The sequence below is a fragment of the Patagioenas fasciata genome, chromosome 20 (assembly GCF_037038585.1).
Source record: "Patagioenas fasciata isolate bPatFas1 chromosome 20, bPatFas1.hap1, whole genome shotgun sequence".
Classification (NCBI taxonomy): domain Eukaryota; kingdom Metazoa; phylum Chordata; class Aves; order Columbiformes; family Columbidae; genus Patagioenas; species Patagioenas fasciata.
Genome location: NC_092539.1, coordinates 9,674,009 through 9,699,365, shown reverse-complemented (window position 1 = coordinate 9,699,365; position 25,357 = coordinate 9,674,009). Strand labels below are relative to the sequence as shown.

The 25,357-nt window shown below is 41.8% G+C and overlaps 1 protein-coding gene across 2 annotated transcripts; it reads right to left on the bottom strand.

Moving 5' to 3' along the window:
• Positions 1 to 261: 261 nt before the first annotated feature.
• On the bottom strand, positions 262 to 25,357 carry QSOX2 (quiescin sulfhydryl oxidase 2). Of its 2 annotated transcripts, none has more exons than XM_065853942.2 (12): positions 25,108 to 25,357; positions 22,083 to 22,183; positions 21,269 to 21,317; positions 19,800 to 19,908; positions 19,514 to 19,604; positions 18,076 to 18,221; positions 17,474 to 17,617; positions 15,183 to 15,312; positions 12,808 to 12,930; positions 11,438 to 11,588; positions 6,820 to 7,008; positions 262 to 4,257 (listed from the first exon to the last, which is right to left on the bottom strand). In XM_065853942.2, exons 1-12 carry the CDS (start codon positions 25,340 to 25,342, stop codon positions 3,707 to 3,709), a joined length of 2,019 nt encoding a protein of 672 aa, XP_065710014.1. In that variant the 5' UTR covers positions 25,343 to 25,357; the 3' UTR covers positions 262 to 3,706. The 2 variants fall into 2 exon arrangements, with proteins under 2 accessions (XP_065710014.1, XP_065710015.1); XM_065853943.2 differs by having other exon boundaries at positions 19,800 to 19,905; positions 25,108 to 25,353.

Sequence of the window (25,357 nt, the reverse complement as noted above, 5' to 3'; positions counted from 1 at the left end):
TCGCATTGTCACACCACCTCAGCAGGTTTCCACAAAAGCCCCTTCCATTAATCCCATGAACATTCACTGACGTTTTATAAAGTTATGGGATAACAGGGAAAGAACTGGAGTAAAAGTTTACCTGTTCCAGGTACTTTTCAAAATTAAGTATCCACATAAAATGACCAACATGGTTTGAAAGGGACAAGCAGGAGCCATCCTTGCAATACAGCTTCGCTAAAAAGAACTTGAAAATACAGGTAAAAAGCCAAAGCACAGCACTTTGCCCAAATGTTTGCAGTTTATTTTAAACAAGCACATTAGTTTACAGTTTAGTACAAAACGGTCACTTTTCCTTCCTAGAGAGGTATGAGACTGAGTAAAAAAACCCAAACAAAACGGAATATACTTGAAAATGTCAAGTTACCGAATGAAAATAAATAAAACATTTAAATTACTGAACTGTTACACCGACTATTTTCAACACCTCATATGCAACGCACAGACCCAGAGGAGACACCTCAGACCTCCTGCTACGACAGGAGGTCCCATCCGGCTCTGAGCAGGAACAGTAGGACGGATACATTGCTGGAAATCAAAAATCAAGCGTTCACAAGAATAACTTCATTAAGTTGCTTTAGCACTTGCAGCTTTTCTTTCTGTCCCGGCACATTCCACAGTACTCCTGTCATTTTCTATGCAGGTTGAATATTTCCCTTTAAAACCATTTGAAGAGCAAAGAAGGCTCCGTGAATTACAAAGGGCCAAGAAATGTTCCGTGGCAATGACAGCCGCCAGCGCGGTACGAGCCACAAATGCAAGTGGCATCGCAGAGACTCCTGTGGTACAACACAAGACACAAATAAAACCTCCAGGGCTGAGGAGATGGTGGTTTGAGGCAATTTAAAAAGGAAACACCTTCTTGTAGCTCACCCAACAACGCACCACAGCAAAGCAGCGCCACACGTTCCCCTGCAGACACATCTTCATGTCAGAGTACGTGAAAGGATGTAATTTGTCATTACAAAGATAGAAAATAAGCACAAGATTTATACAACTGAATTCAAAGTCAAGAGAAGTTTTCCAGATGAGGTCACTGCTCGCAACTGAAGTGAAAGCCTCGGCCAGGTAACCAGCAATGGAGCCAGAGCACCAACACGGATCAGCAACATCCTGATTTTACGCTTTTACGCTCTTAAGAAACAAACCCCGAGCACTGGAGGTTTGAGTATTGGCTCATTTTGTCACATTTCCAGCAGGGTCACAGTACTGTGAAAGTTAATGGCGTGTAGCTAAACAAATGCTGTATTCCAGAGCCACATTTACTGCTCTTTTAATGGTAAAATCATCCCTACAAACCTTCAAAGCCTTTTGCTTTCATCCACAGATGAAAACAACCAGAACGAGTCAGGTCACTTACAAGTTGTCTGATTTTCAAAGCTACATTTGGAAACTCTGGCCTTTCCTAACTGATCTCCTCCTGGGACCTCTCACTGGAATCAGCGCAAAGTGGCACCGATGACCCAGCCTGGACCTTCCACCACCCATTCTCTATCTTTGTAGTTACTTATGAATTGTTCTCATATTCAAGCCCAGGTGCTGCAAAGGTAATTATGGGGACTCTGACAAATTCCTGAAGAAAAGGAAGACCCATGGTGGCTCCTTGTGGCAGAACCCTTGAACAGTGAGAGCCCTTCAAAAGCACAGACTGACTGAATGTTGCAGACACGTCCAAACAGAATGAAAGGCACAAGCAGACAGAGGCAGCCACAGGTGCTCCCGGTCCCATCTCCAGCTCCTCAGAGAGAGCAGGAGTCGCGTTGCTCACACTGGAGCAATCGCACACAATAACCAGCGAAGACGCCTTCAAGCCCCCCAGATAATGCACCTCTACCTACATCAGACTCACGGTGTCATGTGAACGACACACATTTACAATAACCACCAGAGGTTCTTACTTTATATGTACGTTATTTTGATGAACTTAAGGAAAAAGGGACAGTAAATCGTTGAAGCTCAATGTTGTTATTCCAATTGGAAGCTGCTGAAACTTATGTCAGAAACCTTCAGTTTTGTGAACGAACCAGATTTGATTATGAAAAAATATCCCCGTTGAGATTTTGTGCTTTCAGAACATTCTTGTTGCTGGGCTTTAAACTTTTAATGCTAGAACTTAGGATGGAAATAAGAGGAGGACACACTAACAGTATAAATACAATGAATTGGCCAGAGACTATTTATTCCTTCTCGCGTAACAGAAGAGCTAGGGAACACTCAATTAAATTAAAGGTTGCAAATGTAGAATTGAAAGGAAAAGCCTTTTTATATAACATAATTAATCTGTAGAACTCACCGCCACAAGAAAACATTGAGGCCAAAACCTATTAGGATTAACTAAAGATTAGGTAATGGATAACTAGAACATGCTCAATTACATTGGATAGGATTATAAACTTCACTATCCAGGACGTGAATGATCTCCCCCAGCCAGGGTCAGAGAGGAACTCCTATTCCCAATGGTAATTTTATAACCGGGTTCATGGTTTCTTCTAATTGCTGCCAGCCAGGAGCCCAGTGAGAGCCACAATGGCAAGCGCCGCATTCCCCGGCGCTGCCGCATCCCAGGACGGAGCCGTTAGTCAAACCCTTCTCAACCAAACAGAGAAGCGCCAGCAGGAGAAATGGGCTGTTCTCCTAAACACTGCACAGACAGGGGATGCTCTGTGAGCTCCCAGCTGGGAATGCCAGGTGAAGTGTTTATGCCACCTCATAGGAAGAAAAATTAAGATATAGTGACAAAGTTATCCAACATCACCAGAAGCTTAGTACTTTCAGGTGTGTAAATTTGTTCTGGTACACTGATGCAAATCTCAGGTTTCTTCACTAAAAACAGTGTTTCTCTTTACTGGAGCTCAACAGAATTGGCTTCCATCTGGATCACGCAGCCATTACTCAGCTACTTTTCTGGTTCCTAAATGAGTGAGGTGAGTTATCTAATGCTCCAACAACACATCCAGTAGAGTCCGAGTCTGTCCTTGCTTACACCAAACTCCGTTAAAATAGACGCCAGCATTGGCAATCACAACCATGCTGCTTATTGAATACAAACCAGCTAAATCTCTCATCCTAGCAGAGACACACATCCTAAGCTGGAACGCAGGGGAGAACGGAAGACTTATCTGAATGTGTAATGCTTCCTACTTCAAATATGCAGTGTAAATCGTATTTGAGAAAGTCGTGTAGGTTTAGAATTGATCAGAATAGGACTCTTGTTTCCTGAAAATCAAAAAAGAGGAATTCTTGCTTCTCCAAATGAAGCAGCCAAGGTAACAGCATTTCTGCTCAGTACTCGGGCAGGTAAATCAGCCCTGGATAGATTAAAAAACCACTTGAAGTACACAAACCAATATCCAATTTCCTTCTAAAACCAGGCACAGTCGATTGCATAATGCAATGTTTACTCTGAAAATGAGTAAAGGATGTAGGTGGTAAGTCATGGAAAAATCTTAACTGACAAACGTCATGCTTACTTCAGTGACATTTATGGTGTTAAGAGATGAGGGTTCTTACAGGCAGCACCGCGTATCAAGCTAGAACACTTGTGAAACGACTTGGGCAGAAAGGGGCTTTAAACGAGGAATACTGTATAAAATCCCTGATCATAAATATTAAAGCTGTATCTGGTACTGAACAGCCACAACGAAAACTCTGTTTCCGATTTAAACTTCTATACAGACGAGCGGTAATACTTCACTTTCCACCGTTTAGATCTCATTCGGAAAAAAAAGTACATGATCATTAAAAACAAGGATGATGCCACGTACAGGATGACACACAGACTCATGTCGATGTTGGAGAAGCCGATCCCCAGGATCGACACCGCCTGCTTCGTTTCCTGGAGGCCAGCGGACCCCCCCGCGCTTTTACCGCTCTCTTTGGCGGGTCCGTGATTTGCTATGAGCTTATCGAACACCTTCAGTTCCGAATCGGCTACGTTTTCTTTATCCTGGACCTTATTTTCTCTGTTTCCACTCGGTTTCTTCAGCAGGCTTTTGTCTTTCGCCTCCCTTGGATCTCCCTGCTCAGTTTCACTGGGGTCAGTCTGGCTTTCGGTGTATTTATATAGAATATTTTCACTGCTGTAGTGATACTTCAGGAACTGTAGGACTTGGGCTTCATTCCAGCTATGTAATCCTTTAATTTCTTCATGACACGCAGGACAAATGTCTGGAGTTGGCCACTGAACTTTGGGAAATTTTGGATCTTCGGTCAAATCACCTAAATGGGGAGGAGAAAACAATCAGAAGTGAACAAACTAGGAAAGCTGAACCATCAGACTCTTCACTGGGATACACAGATGGTATTTTCCATTCATAAACTGTGAGACTGGCAAAACAAGTCCACAGCTCAGGAATGTTTGTATTAAACTGAAGACAATCACGACTCAATTTGGAAATCGACGTTTCCTTATGGATGCACCAATTATATTCCGAAATATTGCTGCTTCTTTCAAAATACAAACACTACATCTTAAATTATTTCCCTCAGTAAACGCTGTAGCATTCAAATTCTAACACGACAAGATACTACAATTGCTATGTTTTCAGAAGGCATGAAAATACGATCATCTGGGCCTTTCAGGGGTTAATTTGAATTACGGTTCCAAACAAACTGCTCCTTTGCGCTCAGTTCTCTCTAATCCCAAGGCCTGGTCTGCACTGAGCACTTTCAAGGCCAAAGACTTGCAGATACTTTCATTTTTCTATATTTTAAACCACTCCGCCCTGAGCTTGCTTCTTCATAGCTTGCATTATTACTATAGCAAACCATTTTCAGTACTTTAAAAACTGTTCTCATGTTTAAGATGTATTATTCAGCTTGCTTTTCAGCATTTCAATATATAACGCCGCCTTGAATTAGATCAAACGTTAACATTTCGGTTGCTTGTGGCTCTGACCGCTTTTCTGCCTGGATGGCAAAGAGCTGAACACTATGAGTGCTGCCTTTTGCTCTAAAAAATAACATCCTAAAATGTGGATGGAGACAACTTTTACCACCAAAATCTCTACCTGGTAAAAAAGCTCATTTGTTTAGCTGTTTGTTATTAGCACAGTGAAGCTTAAAATATTCCAGAAATAAATATAGATGATTCTTCGTTTTTTAAATCCTTTTCAAAGGCAGCAAACTTCCTCGTGATTTTGAGCAAAATATTGTTTAGGGATTCAAAGGATGCTTAAAAATATGTCTCCTTGATATTTATAAGAGAGCAAGTTTGCATTTCAGATATCTTAAAGAACGATCCCTCGCTAATCAATTTGTAGAAACAAAACATCTTACGGTGAGATTACAAACAGCAAACTTGCTGTACTTGATGCTTTTCTGCCAAAGAGAAGAACGCTATACATTCTGTACATTCTAACGCAGCAGGAAAGGACTGAACGGGGCAGAGCCATCTACAGCGATCTCTGACATGCACCCGAAGGCTGCGCCAACGCGTTTTCATTGCCCAGTCCAACACCATTTCTCATTGGAAGGGAAATATATTACCAGAAATACAGATGCAGCTTTTAAGGCTTAAAATAAGTCACTGTCCCAAAGAGAAAATTTAGCAAACTTAAAAAGCCTAATTTAACATTATTATTTATTCCAGTATGTTTCTACTTCTTCCTAAAAGGGTATTTTAGCCGGCCGTTGCATCATCTAAATCAATATCCATGTGAGGTTTCCAATAAGTTAATGTTGTAAATAAGCGCATTGCTCCACTGCTCAGCGGCTGCGAGTCGCCAGGACGGGCTCTGCGTTCACCCTGGCGACACCAACAGACAGCAGAGGATGTTTGTGTTGAACACCTCATCATTTACTTATTTTCTCCTTGGAGAAAGGAGATAAAACTGCTTATACTCACAACAGTATTTAATACTCCATAAATCTCGGGAATTCAGCATAACCGTAATATAAATACAATATAGCATATTTAAATTGTAAGCAATGCTACATTACACAGATCCATAACAGCAGACAGGGATTAAGTGCAAAGAGAAACCAATTTTCTTTAGTGCTTTAGTTACTTGATATCCCCATAACAGAACGGATTAAATACAACCAGTATTTTAACAGCACTTTTAGTCTAACTGAAAACATAGCAATCTAGCAGGGGAACAGATTTTCTTCATACTGTAATTTTATGTTATTCAGTTGCTGATCTGCTAATAGTTTAGGCTCTTCTATCCTGAGAAACCCTCCTGTTCAATTATCATCATTTTCTGTACAGCGTCTTGCCAGAAAAAAACCAACGAAGACAGGCTTTAACATCTATTTAGACTGTTACAGAAATAGATTCAATTATTTTTTTAATCCGCTGATAAGTAGGTGAACTGTATTGCTCCTTTCTGAAATGGCTCTGATTTGTACTCCAGAAAGAACCTCTCATCGAGCAACAGGTGAAATCTCAGAAGAAATAGTAACTTTGAGAATGATGGGTTTTCACTATATATCATAAGAGATAACGATGTTGCTGGAGGACAGTGTGTCTCAAGTGTGTATTTCTCACTCATACACAGGTCAGAGTGCTGCTCTTTAGGGTTATATTTGATTGGGATGCTCTAGTTTTGCTCCATACTCAAGTACCCTTTCTTGTCCACCAGTCTGTTGAAGTCAGTTTTAATATTTAGTATTTAATAAAGGAATATCAAGCTGGACCAACAGTTACTGTTGTTTTAAACTCCTGTTACAGAGCCTGATGTGCATCTCTCTCCGTTCAAACACAAACCACGTTGTATAAACTGTGGCATTGTCTTTCAGGCACCTTTGGTGGCTTTTCCTAAGCCAGGCTTTCCGTACCTGCCAGCCGGTTGTTCACCACGTTGTGTTTCTCCCAGAGCCACAGAACAGCCTTGTCCAGGCTTTTCACAGAATCCACGGACTCCTTTGCCATTTCTTCAAAATGCTGAGCGCAAGCCTTGCACCCAAAAAAGTGCTGGATGTATCTGCGCATGATCTGAAGGACTATTTGGGGGTCATCCTCGAGACCTGGGCAGACGGATGATAGATGCATTTACCACCAGCTTCAACAGATGCACTTTAACATATATAAAAGTGAACCATGGGAAAAGGAAAGGGAATACCACTGCCTTCTTGTTCCATGCAAATTTACACCTCCATTTAGATATAAGATATCAGTCATTCTTATGATTTCAACATACCCACGGCACACGCGTCATCACACAGAACCTCCACCTCAGCAAGGTACAAAGATATGAGAGGCATTAAAAGCTTCACACAGTTCTTAGAAGAAATACCCCTCCCCAACAAAATACATATTTAATAGTGTCACTAAGTAGTTCAGGTGAGACATATTTATTCACTGCCAAATAACTTGGTTTCTACTGTAGAGTTTAATGTCATCACAAACAGCACATTCCAAAACATACTGGTTTTAAAGGTTGTCTGGGATATCACACACAACTAGGATGGAATTATTTCCACACATAAGGCTTCAAAAACTGTTAGGTGAGCGACAGTTTGTTACTCCGTAACTCGGAGGTATTACCCAACACCAGAATCTCATTACAGTTATTAACGCCGTGGCTTTTTTGGCAGGTGCTGAATGCACCACATAACAGCTACTCAGCGACACTGGAACTTGCAAGAGTAACTCAGGAATTCCTCCTAGAATGCATACAAATATATTGGTCTTTCTATAACATCTATGCTTTTACACTAAATAGAATGCAAAAACATAATTATTCTATTCAGAAGTAAGCTGAGGTCTCTATAGCTTGAGAACTCTGTCCTGGGCCTTTATTGCGACAGCAGGTAGGTCCTACGCCTGTAAGCGGCTTGAAAATCTGACATAATTCGTTAAAATCCTAATGGTTTCATCTCTGTCTCATGGATTTTCTGATTCATGCTTAATTGACCTAGTAAATTATGCCAAAATGTACTTACAAGTGTGCTACACGTTACCACAAACATACATTTGTCAAACGAAACGCATTTTATGAAGCAGATTGATCAAATTACCGACCCCTGCAGCTGAACCACCTCTACCCTGAGTAATTTACAATGCAGGTTTTGGAGGTTCTGTGGTGAAGAGTTATGGTGCTTTGCTCACTGTCCTGTTCCGGTAGCAAATAGTTTGGTAGCACATACACCCTCCATATGTGCATTGGTCTTTAGGGAAAAAATTCCTCAACAAAACCTATTCAAAACGATCAGAGTACTTATCTGTTACATAGATAAGAAATGCATGAAGACTGATCAACACCTTTATTTACAACAACGACATTATATTCTTAAGTGTGGAAGCAAAAAAACAGAGTCTTTAAAGTCAAAAAGAAATCATAAAAAGCAAACAATCTCTACTCAGACATTCAATATCTGTGATTGAATAGGCATGTATAAATAAAAGCTATGAGATTAAAGCAGATTAAATTACAGTATTAAAAGAAAGGCTGAAAAATAATTTTGGAAAGTTGAAGCGAATTTCAGGCAATGCAGTTTTGCCATGTGTAGCAAGATACATATTCAGAGAAAAACAACAACACCGCAGCAAAACTAACTACCAGCAAATAACCTCTTCATGGAGGAACAGAGATCCATACGCAAATTTAATTATATTTGTTCTCTTGTGTAATGTTACGGCCTTGAAAATTCATTTTGCAGGGAGGTCTTTCACGTTCAGGAACAGATTAAAAAGAATCCAGATAATTTTTTTATCACAGAATCCCAGAATGTCAGGGGTTGGAAGGGACCTCAAAGCTCATCCAGTGCAATCCCCCCATGGAGCAGGAACACCCAGCTGAGGTTCCACAGGAAGGGGTCCAGGCGGGTTTGAATGTCTGCAGAGAAGGAGACTCCACAACCTCCCTGGGCAGCCTGGGCCAGGCTCTGACACCCTCACCATGAAGAAGTTTCTTCTCAAATTTAAGTGGAACCTTTTGTGTTCCAGTTTGAACCCATTGTCCTATCATTGGTTGTCACTGAGAAGAGCCTGGCTCCTCCTGACACTCCCCCTTTAGATATCTGTAAACATGAATGAGGTCACCCCTCAGTCTCCTCTTCTCCAGCTCCAGAGCCCCAGCTCCCGCAGCCTTTCCTCACACGGGAGATGCTCCACTCCCTTCAGCATCTTGGTGGCTGCGCTGGACTCTCTCCAGCAGTTCCCTGTCCTTCTGGAACTGAGGGGCCACAACTGGACACAATATTCCAGGTGTGGTCTCCCCAGGGCAGAGCAGAGGGGCAGGAGAACCTCTCTGACCTACTGACCACCCCCTTCTAACCCACCCCAGGTACCATTGGCTTCCTGGCCACAAGGGCCCAGTGCTGGCTCATGGTCACCCTGCTGTCCCCAGGACCCCCAGGACCCCTTCCCCTACACTGCTCTCTAATAGGTCATTCCCCAACTTATACTGGAACCTGGGGCTGTTCCTGCCCAGATTCAAGACTCTACGCTTGCCCTTGTTCTATTTCATTAAATGTTTCCCTGCCCAACCCTCCAGCCTGTCCAGGTCTCACTGGATGGTGGCACAGCCTGTCCCACGTCAACAGATCCTATTACCTAAAAACAGATTTCATGTAATTAAGCACGCTCAGGACTAGATCGCTACAACGATTTTATACGCCCTCTGATGGGAGCAGTTCTGTTCAGTTCCTTCCGATTCCCTCGTGCTGATCCTGCTGCAGGTTCACGTTACGCCATTCGACATGAAAACATGTCAAATATAAACCAATAAACGCATTCTCTCAAGACAGCCACAGCGAGTTCGCGCTGCCTGCTGGGCCCTGCGATCAGAGGAAACCATCAAGAAAAATACAGCTGCTTTCGAAAGAAAACAAACAATTGCAAAATGGCTCATTTTGTTTGTTTTTCTTTTATCAGCCCAGAGATGAATCTTCTATTAACATCTGCCATGTATCATCGTGTAATCCTCCTTTTCTCTTGCCTCCCAAACTACTGCAATTCAGGGTAACCCTAATCTTTAAAGTGGACAAGAACCATAAAACCCTACCTGTGGCGGGCAGGATTAGGGAGTACATCATGCTTTTTAGTAGATGGGATTTAAACAAGCAATAAGGAGAGGAAAACCTCCCAAGACATAATCCGACAGTCTCAGACTGACCCAATTCTTTCGCCATAAGAAGTGATCATCACATTTCTGCCCCAATTTAAATCGATGGTTAAGTGTGCCAAAGAGTTCTCAGGTTCTACAATGTATTTTTAACTTCAGGCTGACTAGAGCTCACGCCTGAAACACGGGAGCAATTAAAGGTGCAATTTTGTATAGTGAAATATTAAGAACATGTTTTACATTTAGTTAGAACACTTTTGGCAGTTGGGACAAAAGGGGAAATTTAACTTGTGCATGATCCTGTTGAATGGTTAATATATCATCCAGTACAAAAAAAGCCCCAAACTCACCAGGCGGACCACAGTGCTAAATTAAAGGGATTCAACCCTACCATCCCACGAATAACAACCAAAATACAACAAAACAAAGAGAGAAACAAAAATCAACAACCTGATGATTTGCTATCAAAAAACCATCCCTATTCTGCAGGAGATTCAGTATGAAGAACTGAGAGATTATCACTGTGATTGCCAGTAATGCTGGACAAATGTATGGATCCATAACTTGAAATAATATTTTTTTTTTTAATCAGTAATCAACAAATTGCACATTTCTGAGTTTTATGACCTATTAACAGTCCATCTAGCACTCTTCTATTCCTTGGAAAAGGCATTTAAAAGGCTTTAAACGAAAACTAAATAGCACTATAATGAAACAAAGCACTGTCTTGGCATGAATAAAAACATATGAAGGTCAATATTTTAGCATTAGTAATTCTATTTCCATTGTGCAAGGGAAATAGATTATATATCCAGGATGTTCCTTAAATAGCAATCATCACCAGAATATTAACACTCTGCTTCACAAGGTGCTGCAAGTCTGAAAGCAAGCACAGATTAATGGACACTAGGTACATTCAGCTGAAAAAAACACAGTCATAACAGTTGGTGTTTAAGAAATGAAATCAGAGGATTGGCTAATGGTTGCATGGTTTTTATAGCTACTAAACTGTACAGCTAAACCTCAGTCTTCTCAAATTAAATGAACAGTGCAAACTCAGGGAACCTGAGCTATCTTCATCCCTTGCCTGGTACTTCAAAATGTCTTAGAAATTCTCTCCTTTTTCTGCTTTATTGCTCACATCTTTAGGGCCGCACACCTTACTTAGCACATTTGGAAGCAAAGACAAGCTGCCAGCCTTGCTTCCCCAGCCTTCTGCCGCAGCAAAGCTCTGACCTCTGCTGGCACAACCCTCAAAGCCTCAAAAACCTCCACCAATGTATTAACTGAGCATTTGCACACAAAAAAATTTGCTCTTATCTGTTACTTTTTCTACTGCATAGCAGAACTGCTGCACATATTCGTCTCATCCTTCAAGTGCTGCTCACCTGTATTTATCAAAGCTTTTGGTCGCAGCGCAGCTTGGACGGTCAGGGTATGAAAGAGCTTCCAAAGGGAACAGGTGTAACCTCTCAGCTCTGGTCTGCTGCCCTGGCATCCCACCCACTGGACTTTCTTAGTGAGGAATATGCCAGAAATCTAGGAAAAAAAGAAGAGTTAGGATATATGCAGCTCCAGGACCTAAATTCACTACTGAACATAAGAGCAGTCACAGCAGGTCCTACCTCAAAACTGATGTGATCCATGGTATACAACATACAGTCAGTGATGTGAAACCTACTAAACTGCACATTACAAATGTCTAATTAGGCTGACAATACACTGAGTAGCTTAACTTGTAAAGATTGTTTTAAGCACAGTATGAACACAATACACACAAATCCTACTGTAAACTGAGAGCTACAGATCCCCTGGGCACATTAAAAATTCCGTATTACTCAGCAGGATCTACATGACTCACAGTGGTGAATTCCAAACAGGCTAAGACGTACAACCCATTATTATTCCTTAAGACAAAACCACTACTTATTCATTACACCTAAAATCCAGTGTAAGATTGAGACGCTGAGGACCATCAGGGAGTGTGAAAAGGAAATCGACTGCTGCAGTAACTCCCTGGTGTGCCTGGAGGCCTCCCATACCCCTGGGGTGAGATCGGTGTGCTTGGCTCGCTCTCTGAAATGCCTGAACACCGATGCGTGCAGCATGGGGAATAAGGAAGAGGAGTTAGAAACCTCCCACAGCATCCTCACAGCTAAACTGAGGGAGTGCGGTCTGGATGACCGGGTAGCGAGGTGGACTGCGAACTGGCTGAAGGGAAGAAGCCAGAGAGTCGTGGTCAATGGGGCAGAGTCCAGTTGGAGGCCTGGATCAGAAGGTTTTGAATTACCACAGTGAGATGGGATATCCAGCAAGGCCTTTCCTATGCCAGGAAATTAAAAGAGTATTTGTGGAAACTCTTCAGGAATAATGCCCGTCCAAGCGGGTGAATTTCCCATCGCTTAAACTCTGACCTTGAGGAGAATCCCGCTGGTAGCGGGCACAGCACGCAACGGCGACACCAAAATATCTGCTGGCAGTCTTGCATCATTGGAAGCTGACGTTCAGGAACATGTTCGTGTTAGCACTTGCTCGCTCATTATAAAACTGAGGTAGGATTGTGTATTTCAATTCTCTCATTTCAATTCCTTCATGTGGATTTCTTTTTTTGTGGTAATGACTTCACTTTATTTTCATTTTAACCTTCTTATAACTCCATTATGACTGAGGGACCATCAGTAAGTGATGTCTTAGATTTATATAGAATCTTATCCTTTCCTAATGCTGTATTTTATGGTAGCAACTAGTAACAGCTTACCCGCATTTTGTTGTTGACCAGATCCAGGATAGCATCATAAGGGATTTTGTCTAATGGAAGGCTCACCAGCCACTCTTGCAAGGTCTCTAACAACTTTACCACAGGCTGACGGCCAGGAAAAAGCTGCGAAAAAAGAAGAAAATACTCTTATTTTAAAGCACAAATCTCATTAGCAGCAAGACACTTTTATCTTTATCTAAATGTGGTTTTCCTGTCTTTAAAACGCTTCAGATTTTCTTTTGTTATGAGCAAATGAATTACTTGTTCTGCTTTCAGTAAAAAGCAATCTCACGCTAACTTTTGCTTACAAAACTTAATGAGTTGCACGCACAAAATGTTAACCAGTAAAATGAAGCTACTCAACAGCAGAAATGCTACGGAACAACTTTTGACAGATTACACAGAATTTTGCATTAAGTTAATTCAGCTCAGTGTTTAGCTCAGAATGGAGCATAAGACCAAAGTGAATCAGAGAGGCTGAAATCCTTCTCGCTCTTAGAAGATTAATCACAAAAATTAGTTCTTACAAAATATTTGTACAGATTTCTGTACATGTAGGTTATGCTGCTTATCTAGAGGAGTATTTTCCTTTACATATGCCTAACAGTGATTTCCAGAGCGGTTTGGAAATAGTGACTTCCTTAACTTGCAACTTGAAGTCAGTCTGGCAGATGAAGGTGAGGAACTGTAAATCAGAGGTAATGCTGTTATTTTACACTAGAAATGCTATCTTGCTTTAGCGATGGTTGTAACTACTACAGAATTAAGTAGAGTACACGTACCATCATCTAAGTGCCCTTCCAGAGGGAGCAGTATTTCAACACATGGGGAAATGAAGTCCCTGTATTGGCTACATTTATGACAGAACACGTTACACATGCACCAGTCACTCTGCAGCCGTCATCCTGCTGTCGATAAGATCTCTAATTCATAGACCACTCACTCGATACCATGCAAATCTAATGGGCAGGAGCTCTCCTTTGCTAATTGTATCTAACATAAGGGACCTGTGCATTGTTTGGGTTCAAAGAGGACTCAAATAGTCCACAAAAAAGCAGCACTCCTCTGAACTACTGTGGGCACACCGGGATTGCATTTACTCCAGTGGGAGCCCCAGAATATCACACATTGCTATCTAAAATATAGAAGTATCTGGGGTAGATGTCAGTCTCATAAAGGATTCAAAAAACAACGGACTCCGGCACCAATTGCCAAAAAAACTAAATCCACAACAATAAAAACTCCCCACGTTGGGAACCAGAGACCTCATTGACTTTATTATCACCATAAATGCTGTCGCACAGAAGAAGAGTGTGGAAAGTTTCCTACTGGAAACCCTTGAGAATCAGGACTGAGAACTCCAATAAAAGCCACAGAGCCAGGACAGGAGTCCCCAGGTGTCCCACGGTGTCTGGAGCCGAGCACACGATGGGAAGCGAGCGTTCCCTACGTCGCACAACAGCCGGGTAAAAATGGCATCAGCTGGCCAGGAGCCATGGGGAGAGCAGGGATGGCTCAGGGATAATATGATGGAAAGATTACCAGTGCACTTTCTTAAAGAAATGAGGCCAGCTGGAGATTTCTGACCTCTGATGGCCACGGGGGGGCAAGACACTGTCTGTCTGATTTGCAGATAAATCCAGATATTTGGAAATAGTTCATATAGGTCCTATTATTCCCTTAAACACATATTGATTCATTTTCTTTAAAAGAAAACAAAGTGATAGCTGCTCAGTAAGTAAATACGAAGAGACATCGGTCATTTCAGTAGGCTGACATTTTAAATTATTTCAGTTGTTTTCAAGTCATATTACACATACTGTCCCTTCACCTAAATGTTATATGTAAGCATCTTTATTTTTTGAATACTCAATTATATTAAACACCTCACTTATTTTAAAATACTCAGTTAAATTCAATACCTCAACTATGTTAAAAATTTAGACAGAAGTGACTAATCTCTCTAAATAAAACACCATTTGTCAAGGATGCACTAACAAAATCCAAAAGTCAAGAATGAAAAACAAAGGTTTTTTTAATCCCACTCAGTTACAATAGCTACTTATCCTGAAAATCTGATAAATGGACTATATTTACAGTGTTTGGCCAATATGCTGCAGACTATTTAAGCTTTATTTAATTTTGAGCCCCCTAAGACTTAATTAAAATGCATTTCAACCCTACAAGCACGTCAGAAGGGCTCACAATCACTCAAAACTGACATTTAAAGAAACCCACAACACTATTTTTTAAGCTAGTGGGGAAGCATATATTTAAACATTCTGAAAGACATTTTGAGAGACTTATGTCAGATAATAAATTTTATGTTTGAGTCACTTTATTCTTACAAATAATCAAAGGCTACGAGTGTATACCTTGGCAGAGATGGTAACAAAATCCTTGAAGGTCTTTAGCTCAGCTCCCTCAAGTGCCTTGTGCGCAGCGAGCTCTACCCGGAGCAGGTAATGCAATCCCGACTCAAGGTCGGCCATGTACAGCTTGGACCTGGAACACACATATATAACCTTAGAAAGTGGCAGCTTTCTTCCGCTCATTTTCTCACCAGTCATGAAGGTAAAATTGATCTATAGTGGGTGTCATTAGAGCCTCCACATTTGCCGCTCCGCAGTGATTGCAGGACATCCTACACCAGCACGGGAGGACACGGCGGTTCCTCCGGGTGCTTAGGATGGTGAATGTCAAGTTCAATGAGTTTCACTCTGCTCTCTTAAAAGAGTAATTTTATGTCATTCTGTTCGGAGTTTAGACAAATGAAGCATAACCACACACAATCATTTCTTCTAGATTTGACCAAAGTTTCTGCCTCCCGGCCAGCTTCACCTTGTAACAAAATTATAACCCTGACACTGGCAGCACGGAAAGAGCTCGTGTAAAGAAATTATAGCTTCTCTTCAGGATTGACCACAAATAGCAAAATGACACGCTATGAAAAAAGGGAGACTTTGGTTGAACAAAAGTAGATTATACACCGAGCAGGAGTGCAAACAGGGCTGAAAAAGGTCAGTGTTGGAAAGGATCGTACCCAGAAATCCTCTCCCAAATGCAGCAGTTGTACTGTAGGTTCTTTGCACAGAAGTTTAACAGCCAATTTTAATCACACCAACTTTTAAGACAGAATTAAGCACCTTATGGTAGGTACAAGTAAAACATCTAAAGCAAATCAAATATTTTAAGAGTTTCTCCACACAACCGGGTATCTTCATAACAACAAAAACCACTTTACAAAGTACTAATGCACCAAGTGAAACACCCTTTCAATGCTTTAACAGCACAAATCTTAGCACGATACCAAGCAATGTAACGGAACAAACAGAAGTTCATATAGTTAACAGAGTCAAAGACTTCTTGGAAGATTTCAGCAGCACTATTATTTCTAACAACAGATAGAATTAAAACAGCAATCATTTAAGAAACTGGCTGGCCCCACCTCCTAAATAACATGCAGGAAAGAACACATTAAAATGCAGAATAATCTATATTCTTAACAATTCAAATCCACAGACTTATTCTGAACTTATCTCCTTAATTAATAATGTACTCACTTAAATTCAAAACCAACCAGCAAAATTCTGCTTCAGGTTTCTTAAACAGAGACATCCATGTGAATGCATGAGGTTCTCCCACAGGATCCTCTTTAGAAGATACATGGACTGAAGATTCACACCAACAAGACTTTGTCTTGCTGGAAAACAGCTCAATTTAACTAAGCTATTTTGACAACACAAGGTTTAATAGAAAAGATTCTATAATAGTCATGGAAAGATGACACTAATAGTGTCCATGGAAGGAAAATAAGTACAAAATGAAAGCACTCAGTCCTACATCTTTTCCATCTAAAGATGCTGAGGGATTATCTTCCTGCAAAGCCTTCGCATCCTTGTCTTACACAGACAAAGAGGGAAACCTTATGGATTTGGTATGATAAACATATTTTACAGTGATTTTAGTGTTTTCTATTATACTTGCATTTGACAAGCACTTTTTGGTGGGCGCTGCTTCACTATTACACACACAGAGAATTCTTGTTTTCTACAGAAATGTTATAGCTTATTTTACTATTTATTTTTTCAGGGACACCGATTACTTGCTGAAGGTTTCCAACAATTCAAATCAGTGATCTATATACTTCAGGTAAGGGGCGACAAGTCCTTGGTATTTTCAAGACAAGTGAGTACCTAACAGTACTTTTGGAGGAAAGGTTTCCTTCCATAGCAGTGCAGATGTTTGCTGCCAAAACCCCAATACTGGCAGCCCTCAAGAATTTCACCTCTGAATTGTTTGAAACATTGCTTGCAATTTTAAAGGAAGTTGTAACTTGATGTTGGAATCAAACTAATTCAAAGTGTGACCCAAATACACTGAGAAATGGATGAAGTTGAAGCAACATCTGAACGCCTTGTTTTCTGTGTCAATGCCATAATTTAGCATGAACACCTTCAATTTTACTCAGTAGGAGAATGCAGATCAGTCAGTAGTGACCAACCTGTTCAACTCAAGGCGCATCACCTGGGATGGAATGAAGTAAAACCTCGAACTGCACTAGGATTTCATAATAAATTACAGCACAGCTTCCCACATGGTAAGAAGAAAATGCATACAAATTTTAATACTAAGCACTGATCTGAAAATCGAGGGTATCACTTACTTATCGAACTCTTTCCACACCTTGATTTCTGGACTCTCCTCTTTGTTTTCTTGCACAGGCAGCTGAAGTGGCAAAAGGAGTTTTTTTCTTACACCTGGCAGTGACTTTAAATACGAAGAAAAGAAAGATCGTAGAGGCTTCAAACTGCATATAAACGGACAAAGCAAAGATTACTTTTCATCTCACACTAAGTGAATATCCAAATATCCCTTCTAACCCACTCCAGGTACCATTGGCCTTCCTGGCCACAAGGGCCCAGTGCTGGCTCATGGTCACCCTGCTGTCCACCTGGACCCCCGGGTCCCTTTCCCCTACGCTGCTCTCTAATAGGTCATTCCCCAACTTATACTGGAACCTGGGTATTAGGTCTCTTATTAAAAAATACAGGAAACAATATTAAATGGCTCATTAAGAACAACCAGCTCGTTGCTCTCCGCATATCAAACTGCAAACAACAAACATCAGCCTGGAGCTTTTATTTCCAGTCAGAAACACTACTTCAAATAATCTATTTCCCACACTTCATATGGAAGGAATCTATGTTAACTGTTTCTATAGTTTAAACAAACCTCCCCATATTCCTCAGACAGATAACTACTTACATGTTAATTAATCCATGGGACCCATTTGGATGTATCAGATAGCACGAAGGGACTGAGGTAACACCCAGTTTCTCCAGAAAAGGTTTATCGAAATTCAACGCTCTCTTTACAACAATGTTTTCATATTGGATCAAGTCTAAGATAACCTGGATAATGAAAACATGACATGAATTACACATTGTGCGAGGAATATCTGATCTTGTAGGATAAGACACGTGAAGAGGTAAAGTGCATCATCCTTTATGGGGATCATTAAGCAGCTGGGAGGGGGGCACCTTCACAAAGTGTGACCTTCAGCCAAGGCTGGAGGAAGCAGCAGAGGGTGGTAACATCAGGGTGCCTTAACTATTAAAGTTCTTTGCAACTTACAGCCAAAGTCGCACCTATGAATATGGTGATTCAAATATAAGGAATGAAAACCTGTCCTTTAAAAAATGCTTAAATACTCCTTCCTTCCCTTCCTAAATCCTTCAGGATCCCACTCTTTTTGCCACTCTAATGGCCCCACACCTCACACCTGATGTTCCTGTGCCACCATTTCAAATGTTCCATTCTTACCTATAAAACCTTCCACATTTCTCACCATTCTTACATTTCTGCTTGGCATTCTTTTACTTTTACTCCTCTCTGCCTCTTCTATGCCTTTTTCCTGTTCTTGCAGGTGAATACTATCTTTGCTACATTTTCCTCACTTCCAAACTTCTTGTAATTTAAGAGACTCTTCCCTTCAGCAGTGATAAACGCGTGGCCTTCCTTTCTTGAGCTGGTATGACTTCTACTGTCTTCCATATTGTCTTATACTGTAAACTTGAAAACAATGTTATTTTCTATTTCACTAAACTATTCTATAAAGCTAAAATACGACATAACGTTACCAAATACTTTTTCTTCTGAAAGCAGACTATGCTTTCTGCTGATCAGATGACACTCATTCTTCCCCTATAACAGTAGGTAATAAAACCAAAGCGAGTGCGATAAAACGCTGAAGAACTGTATAATCATCACCTCTCCTCTTTTCAGTAATGCCCACTTGTATCAATGCAGCAGCTTCCAGAAAACTGCTGTCTGGAAGCAGCTGCTTCTCAAAGTCATTCGCGCTTTTGGCAGCAAACCCTCCTCCACTCCTGCAACTGGGACATCTCAGCATCAAATCTAATTAGAAACATTTCACAGACGTTGGATGTTTCTACACAGATTATGTCTAGATAATTATGCAATTTATTTTCTTTCCTTATCCTAGATCTTGGCAGAAAGAGAAAAGTAGCAGTTGCCTAAGCTAACAGCAGGCTCGTTAGGTGGTGAAATTATGCCAAATTAAACATTTTATTGGGGAGGTGGGAGAAGCAAAAAACCAAAGACTTACACATTTAGAATGTAATTTCCTAAAATGTATACATGGAAAACTAGAGAATTTAGAATTTCACAAGTCATACGTTACCTCTCGACCAACATAGGAGTTATTACTTTCAAACACGACTGCAGTATAATGCTGGCTGCTCTTGTCAAAGAGAGAAGTGATATCACTGGGCCTGAGCAGAAAGAAAAGCTCTTTAGCACAGGTAGAATGCAATACACCAACTGCTATTCATGGCATTTCCTCTTACAATCTCACAGCAGAAGTGATGATAAGAATAAATCTTACTTCATCTTTAACAAGACCTTCTACGCTTTAGTTAATGAACATAGTAAGTGTAGACCAACCGTACTTTAAACGAGGAACTTACGAAACCGGATCCAGAGGCGGACAAGCAGGCGGCCTCAGCTCTCGGGAATGGTTCTGCAAGAAGTCAATCATCATCTGACGAACAGTTTGCAGCTCTCGATCTGCTCCTGCTGAGTACAGGTTACAATAAAGCCCCAACGCTACAGAAAACTGGGGGGAAATTACTCACATGCAGGTTTTTCTACATTTTCACAGTTTTCTGTGTCAGGTTTTTGTTTCAAATTTGGACAGAACACTATTTGGCTGAAGAACAGGGACTAAGGATTTAGTTGTTGGATTTCATTTCAATGTCGGCTAACACACCAGAAGGCTCTTCTGCCATCCAGAGACCCGGACAGGCTGGAGAGCTGGGCAGGGAAAAATTTAATGAAATATAACAAGGGCAAGTGTAAAGTCTTGAATCTGGGTAGGAAAAACCAGCACTGGGCCCTTGTGGCCAGGAAGGCCAATGGTACCTGGGGTGGGTTAGAAGGGGGTGGTCAGTAGGTCAGAGAGGTTCTCCTGCCCCTCTGCTCTGCCCTGGGGAGACCACACCTGGAATATTGTGTCCCTTCCAACCCCTGACATTCTGTGATTCTGTTGAGATGAGATAATTTCAAAAGCTCTCATCACACCCCAAAATTAACAAAACCTCAAGACTTTTCCAAATCTAACCATCTGCCTGCCTTGTTGATTTTCTCTTCAAACAACACTTCATTCTAAACCTGTGCTCATTTTCACAATACTCAGCGTGGGCAACTTCAGTACCTTTTTTGAAATACGGATAATCACCATGCATTAAAAACTGCAAAGGTGTAGCATTCTTATCGAACAAAGCCATGTGGAAATAACTCAAGTGTGAGAATATTTTATATGCTCTGAAAGAAATGAATTAAAAAGCAGAAACTCTCACAAATACCAAAAAGTAACAGGTACAACTACAGTCTGCTTCTCCATGAAGGGTTAATGGTGCAGGTGGTCCCTCTTCTGACCTCTGGCCTTTTCAGTGGTAATCCATTGGAAAAGACAACATTACTTTTGTCCCCAGACAAACCACCTCAAGCTGTGATCCTGTCAGACACACAGGATAAGCCTGTTTTCAGTTAGTCAACATGTGAATAGGGCTCAGGACGCCTGGGAAGTGGCTGACAGATCAAAAAGCCCCAAAGTCAGGACTGAGTAAATTTGATCTCATGCTGATGAGGTGTCTGGTGGAAAAAATCATCTAGTCATTTCTGAAAATTAAGAACTACATTTCAAAAAAATGAGGAATGCGAGCCCTAAGTTCTTGAACAAATGCTTTGCCTGTGTACTATTCTGCCTGACGTTCCGTTTTCACACAGCACTTGTAGTATCACGTCTTACAGAGCTATTTAGTGCCCATCTCTGTCTAAACTAATTGACAGGCAAAGGGATTTTGCTTATTGCGTGACATATTCCTGGCTGACAGGATAAGTGCTTTGGGGACTTCTTACAATAGGATGTTCTTACCTTTGTAATTTTCTCCAGTAGTGAACTGCTTTGTAAATGCTTTGAAGTACTATGTGGGAGAAAAAAAAGTATTATTGCTTTGAAAATAACTCACTGTATCAAAGAAAAGCTCAGTTTAGAAACCAAAGTGGCTTTCAAGAGGTTTTACTTTTTACAGCTCCAACTACAAAACATGTTTATCTATCTGTTCATTAGTTTTCCCTCTTAGCCCACGAGTTCCAAAGACCTGCTCTCAACTATATGACGGTAGCTCACAGGCACCCATCAAAACTCCGATACACAATAAAGCCAGCCTTTGGAGGAAAAATACGACAATGCATAATTCAACACTCTATATTGATCCATTACTGCAAACACTAACACAAACAGGAATTAACTGATTACCAAACCAGTACTACCAATTCTGTATATACTTAAAACATTATTCACATTTTGATAACTCCCTCCAGTGGTTAAACGGGATATATAATGGAGCCTTCTGCTATAAAAAATTAAATAGAAAAGATTCAGTGTCTAATAAAGAGTGCATTCCAATTTACACCCAAAACTCGAAAGATTAAAAAAAAAGAAAATATATTGCTCTTTTTATCAGGGTAGAACATCACAAATTCTACAGCGAAACATCTCCTGTTCCCTCTCCTGTCACAACACACACAGTTTATTCAATCCTCTCCATCCATCACATTCTGCTTACACTCACAGTTAATAATGTGATTATACAGATTGACAGAGACGTTAAAAACTGCACTTAGACCTGAAGATGAACCATGGTAGATACTGAGATTCTCCTGCGGTGATACACTGTGCCACTTACCCGAAAAGTTGGGTAATAGTGAATCCCATATTCTTTGCACGTCTCATAGTTCTCTTCTTCCCCACAATCCAGCACACCAACTCGAATTGCAGATTCCCAGTCTGAAAACAAAGATAGCTTTTAACTGTCAGCAGACGCAATCATGGATCCCAGCTGATGGATTAACCTGCTTCCCATGGAAATCAACCCCAGAGTTCCAATAGATTCCAATGGCAAAAAAATCAAGTCCTCGGTCAATTCTCATTTGCTATCCATTCCTATCCTCAAGTGTAATACAATCTACTGATTTTTAAAGTAACTCAAACCTCCCGGTTTTTCTTGGCTGCATCAGTATTTTCAATACACCTAAACAAGAATAATCTCAACACACAATGTAGCACTTCCAGGGCCGAAGACATTTTATTGAATCCAGGAAGATGAAGCAGGGGCCAACCCAACACTTAACAAGACACCGGATTGCATTCCCTGGCCTTTCCCAATAGCTAAACTCATAAAATAAAGCACACAGAATATGTATAACTGAATAGAATTAATCCAACCCTCACTCAGCCACGTGGTTGTCAATTACAAAACCATAAATTTGATGCATTTTGTGTTACAGCTGTTTTAACAAGGACTCACTGTTTAACCGACTTACAATTCCCTCACGCAACCCAGGGCTCCTATACTGTCTACTGAAATCTGTCTTTATCTTCTAGTGCTGTTCAGGAATACACTTGACAGACCTCAAAAAATATCTGATTTTTAACCAGAGTGCTAAACAGTTGAGTTTGAACATCACCATAAGTTTCCTTTACAAGCATTTCATAGCAATAACCACAAGAGTTCAACTATTTCTATAAATATGCTTATATAACGTCAGTAAAAGCTTTCAACTCATTTATAGCTTTTTCCTTCTCATTTTGCTAGGAACTTCTCTTTTTGAGCCATGTTCTTCTGCAACAATCACTTCAAGCAAGAACCACTCCAAAAGACTCCTTAGACAGTTACTTTTTAAAGCTAAGCTAAATCGAAACAGCTGTGGGCAGAGTTTGAACGTACACCGCAATTCCCAAGTATCAATAAAATCTAAAAAGCACTAAAATCAAACTTGCTTTTATATCACAGAGCATGAAAGCTTCATCACGTTCAAGATCCGTTTGACAGTTGCACGCCTTGCTGCTTCTGAAATTTAGCTTGACCTTTAGTTGTGTTTGGAGGAGGATGGGGCAGCAGAGGGAGAATTTCAGTTGTGCTGGACGTGCCAACAGCTGAACAGGCACCAGGAGTAACTCCAAGCATGAGGAGCAGATGGGCACGTATTCACAGTAGCACAAAAGATACAACAGCCTATTCCAGCAAATCAAATGCAAAATCAAAAAAAAAAGTTTGGCTTCTGGGTATCTATCTCATTCAACTTTCTCCACTCCTCCTCCTTTTTCCACCTGTCTCCATCCTCCTCACGCAATGAATAGAAGCCCCATGAACCTCATGCAAATAGCCTGTGCACAACAATGCACACCCAGCTCTGGCAAAATACTTGGGTTAAAGAGCACCAGCTGGGATGTGAGCTGCTGAGCATTTGTTTGTGCTTCAAAAGGAGCTTTTTCCTTTCTAAAGGATGCAAAAATTGCTGGAGTGCGCAGTCTAGGTTGTGTAAGTTTACAGCAGCACTGTAGCCTGGGCTGTTTCTGTCTAAATCCTGATTAATTTTAAATAGCACTAACACAAACTATATAAAATGGGTAGACGAGTGATACGTTAACCAACACTATTTCTGTTTATGCTAAACAAGTTCCAACGAATGACGTGAATATATTGGACAAATGGTTGGTCAAACCTCCCACTTCAGAAATGCTACAGAACAGCAACACACCAGTCACAGCATATGACAAAGATACTTTCTTTGCGCAAATCTCACGTGCAAAGAAACCTAATACTGCACCTACATTTTCATATTAATGTTAACACATACAAGGCTGCCAGAGAAAAATCAGAGCTCTTCACTTCCTCTCAAACTAAAACCATACGAATGCACTGGAGCTGCTGTCTCCATCCTGGAAACGCCTTTCAGGTGAAACGCTAAACTAAGAGTAGTTTAAAAGCTTTGAAGACCACTTTATTAAGCATGACATTTGCTATCAATTTGATCTTAGGTCTTCTCCCTACCAGAGCTATTGAATTTGACCGATACCTGAGGGGCCTGTTTGTTTCCTTACCTTAAATCTACAAATAGAGTAAAACACTCCAGCACCTGCCAAAAAACCCGAGCAGACTAAGACACAGTGATGCAAGTCTCCCTCAGTATAAACTGTGGACAGCACCATTTCTTTTAAAGCCACTAATCAACAAATGTGAAAATCGGACTCTCAGCCTGTTTTTTTGTATTATTTCACTGAGGTCCTTTTCCCTTCCAGTCCATTCATCCTACATTGAACTTGCAAGATACGAACCAAACACACGCACAGCCTCTCCAGCACCACAATATTTATTTTTCCTTTAGCCTCTAACCTATGTGAGTCTCTTTACACACCATGCAGGAGATAAAGATCTTGCCTCGAAGACTTTTCAGTCTAAACGTCCCTCCTGTGCCTCAGCGCTGTGCTCCACACAGAGATGCTGGTGTGTAAATCAGCAGCGGGATCCCTGCGTGCAGGGAGAGGTGTTTGTTTAACCCCTGAATTCCTAAGAAACCTTTAATTTGGAGACTTGCTACATCCCCCCCAGCCCGGCCCGGTCCCGTGTGCCGCCCCGGCAGCGCGGCCAGGGCTGTGCCCCCCACCACAGCGACGAGAGGGGCGACACTCGCGCAAACCACGGCCGGAGCCCACGGGTGACACAGCGAGACGAGGCCCCGCTGCAGCCCAGCGCCCCACGGGCACCACTGCGGCCCAGCGCCGGGACCGCCGGCCGGGGAGAGGCCGCGGGGGCTGCGGGTCAGGCCCACGGCAGCCCGGCCTCACGCCGGGCGGGGCTGTGGAGAGCCGGGCGGCGGCGCTGCCCGCCCTCCGGGGTGCGGGGCTCCGGGGCTCCCCCGGCGCCTCACCTTTGACGTCCCCCGCCAGGGCCCGCCAGGTGGGGGCGAAGGCGATGCAGTGGCCGCAGGACGAGCTGTAGAACTGCACCACCCAGGCGGCCGAGGAGTTGAGCAGCGCCTGGCGCACCGAGCCGGCCGCCAGCACGGTCAGCGGGTCCTCCCCCGGCCGGTACAGCCGCGCCGCCGCCGCCGCCGCCAGCAGCAGGGTCAGCACCGGCAGCGCCGCACCACCCGCCGCCGCCATGTTGGGACGCCAGCG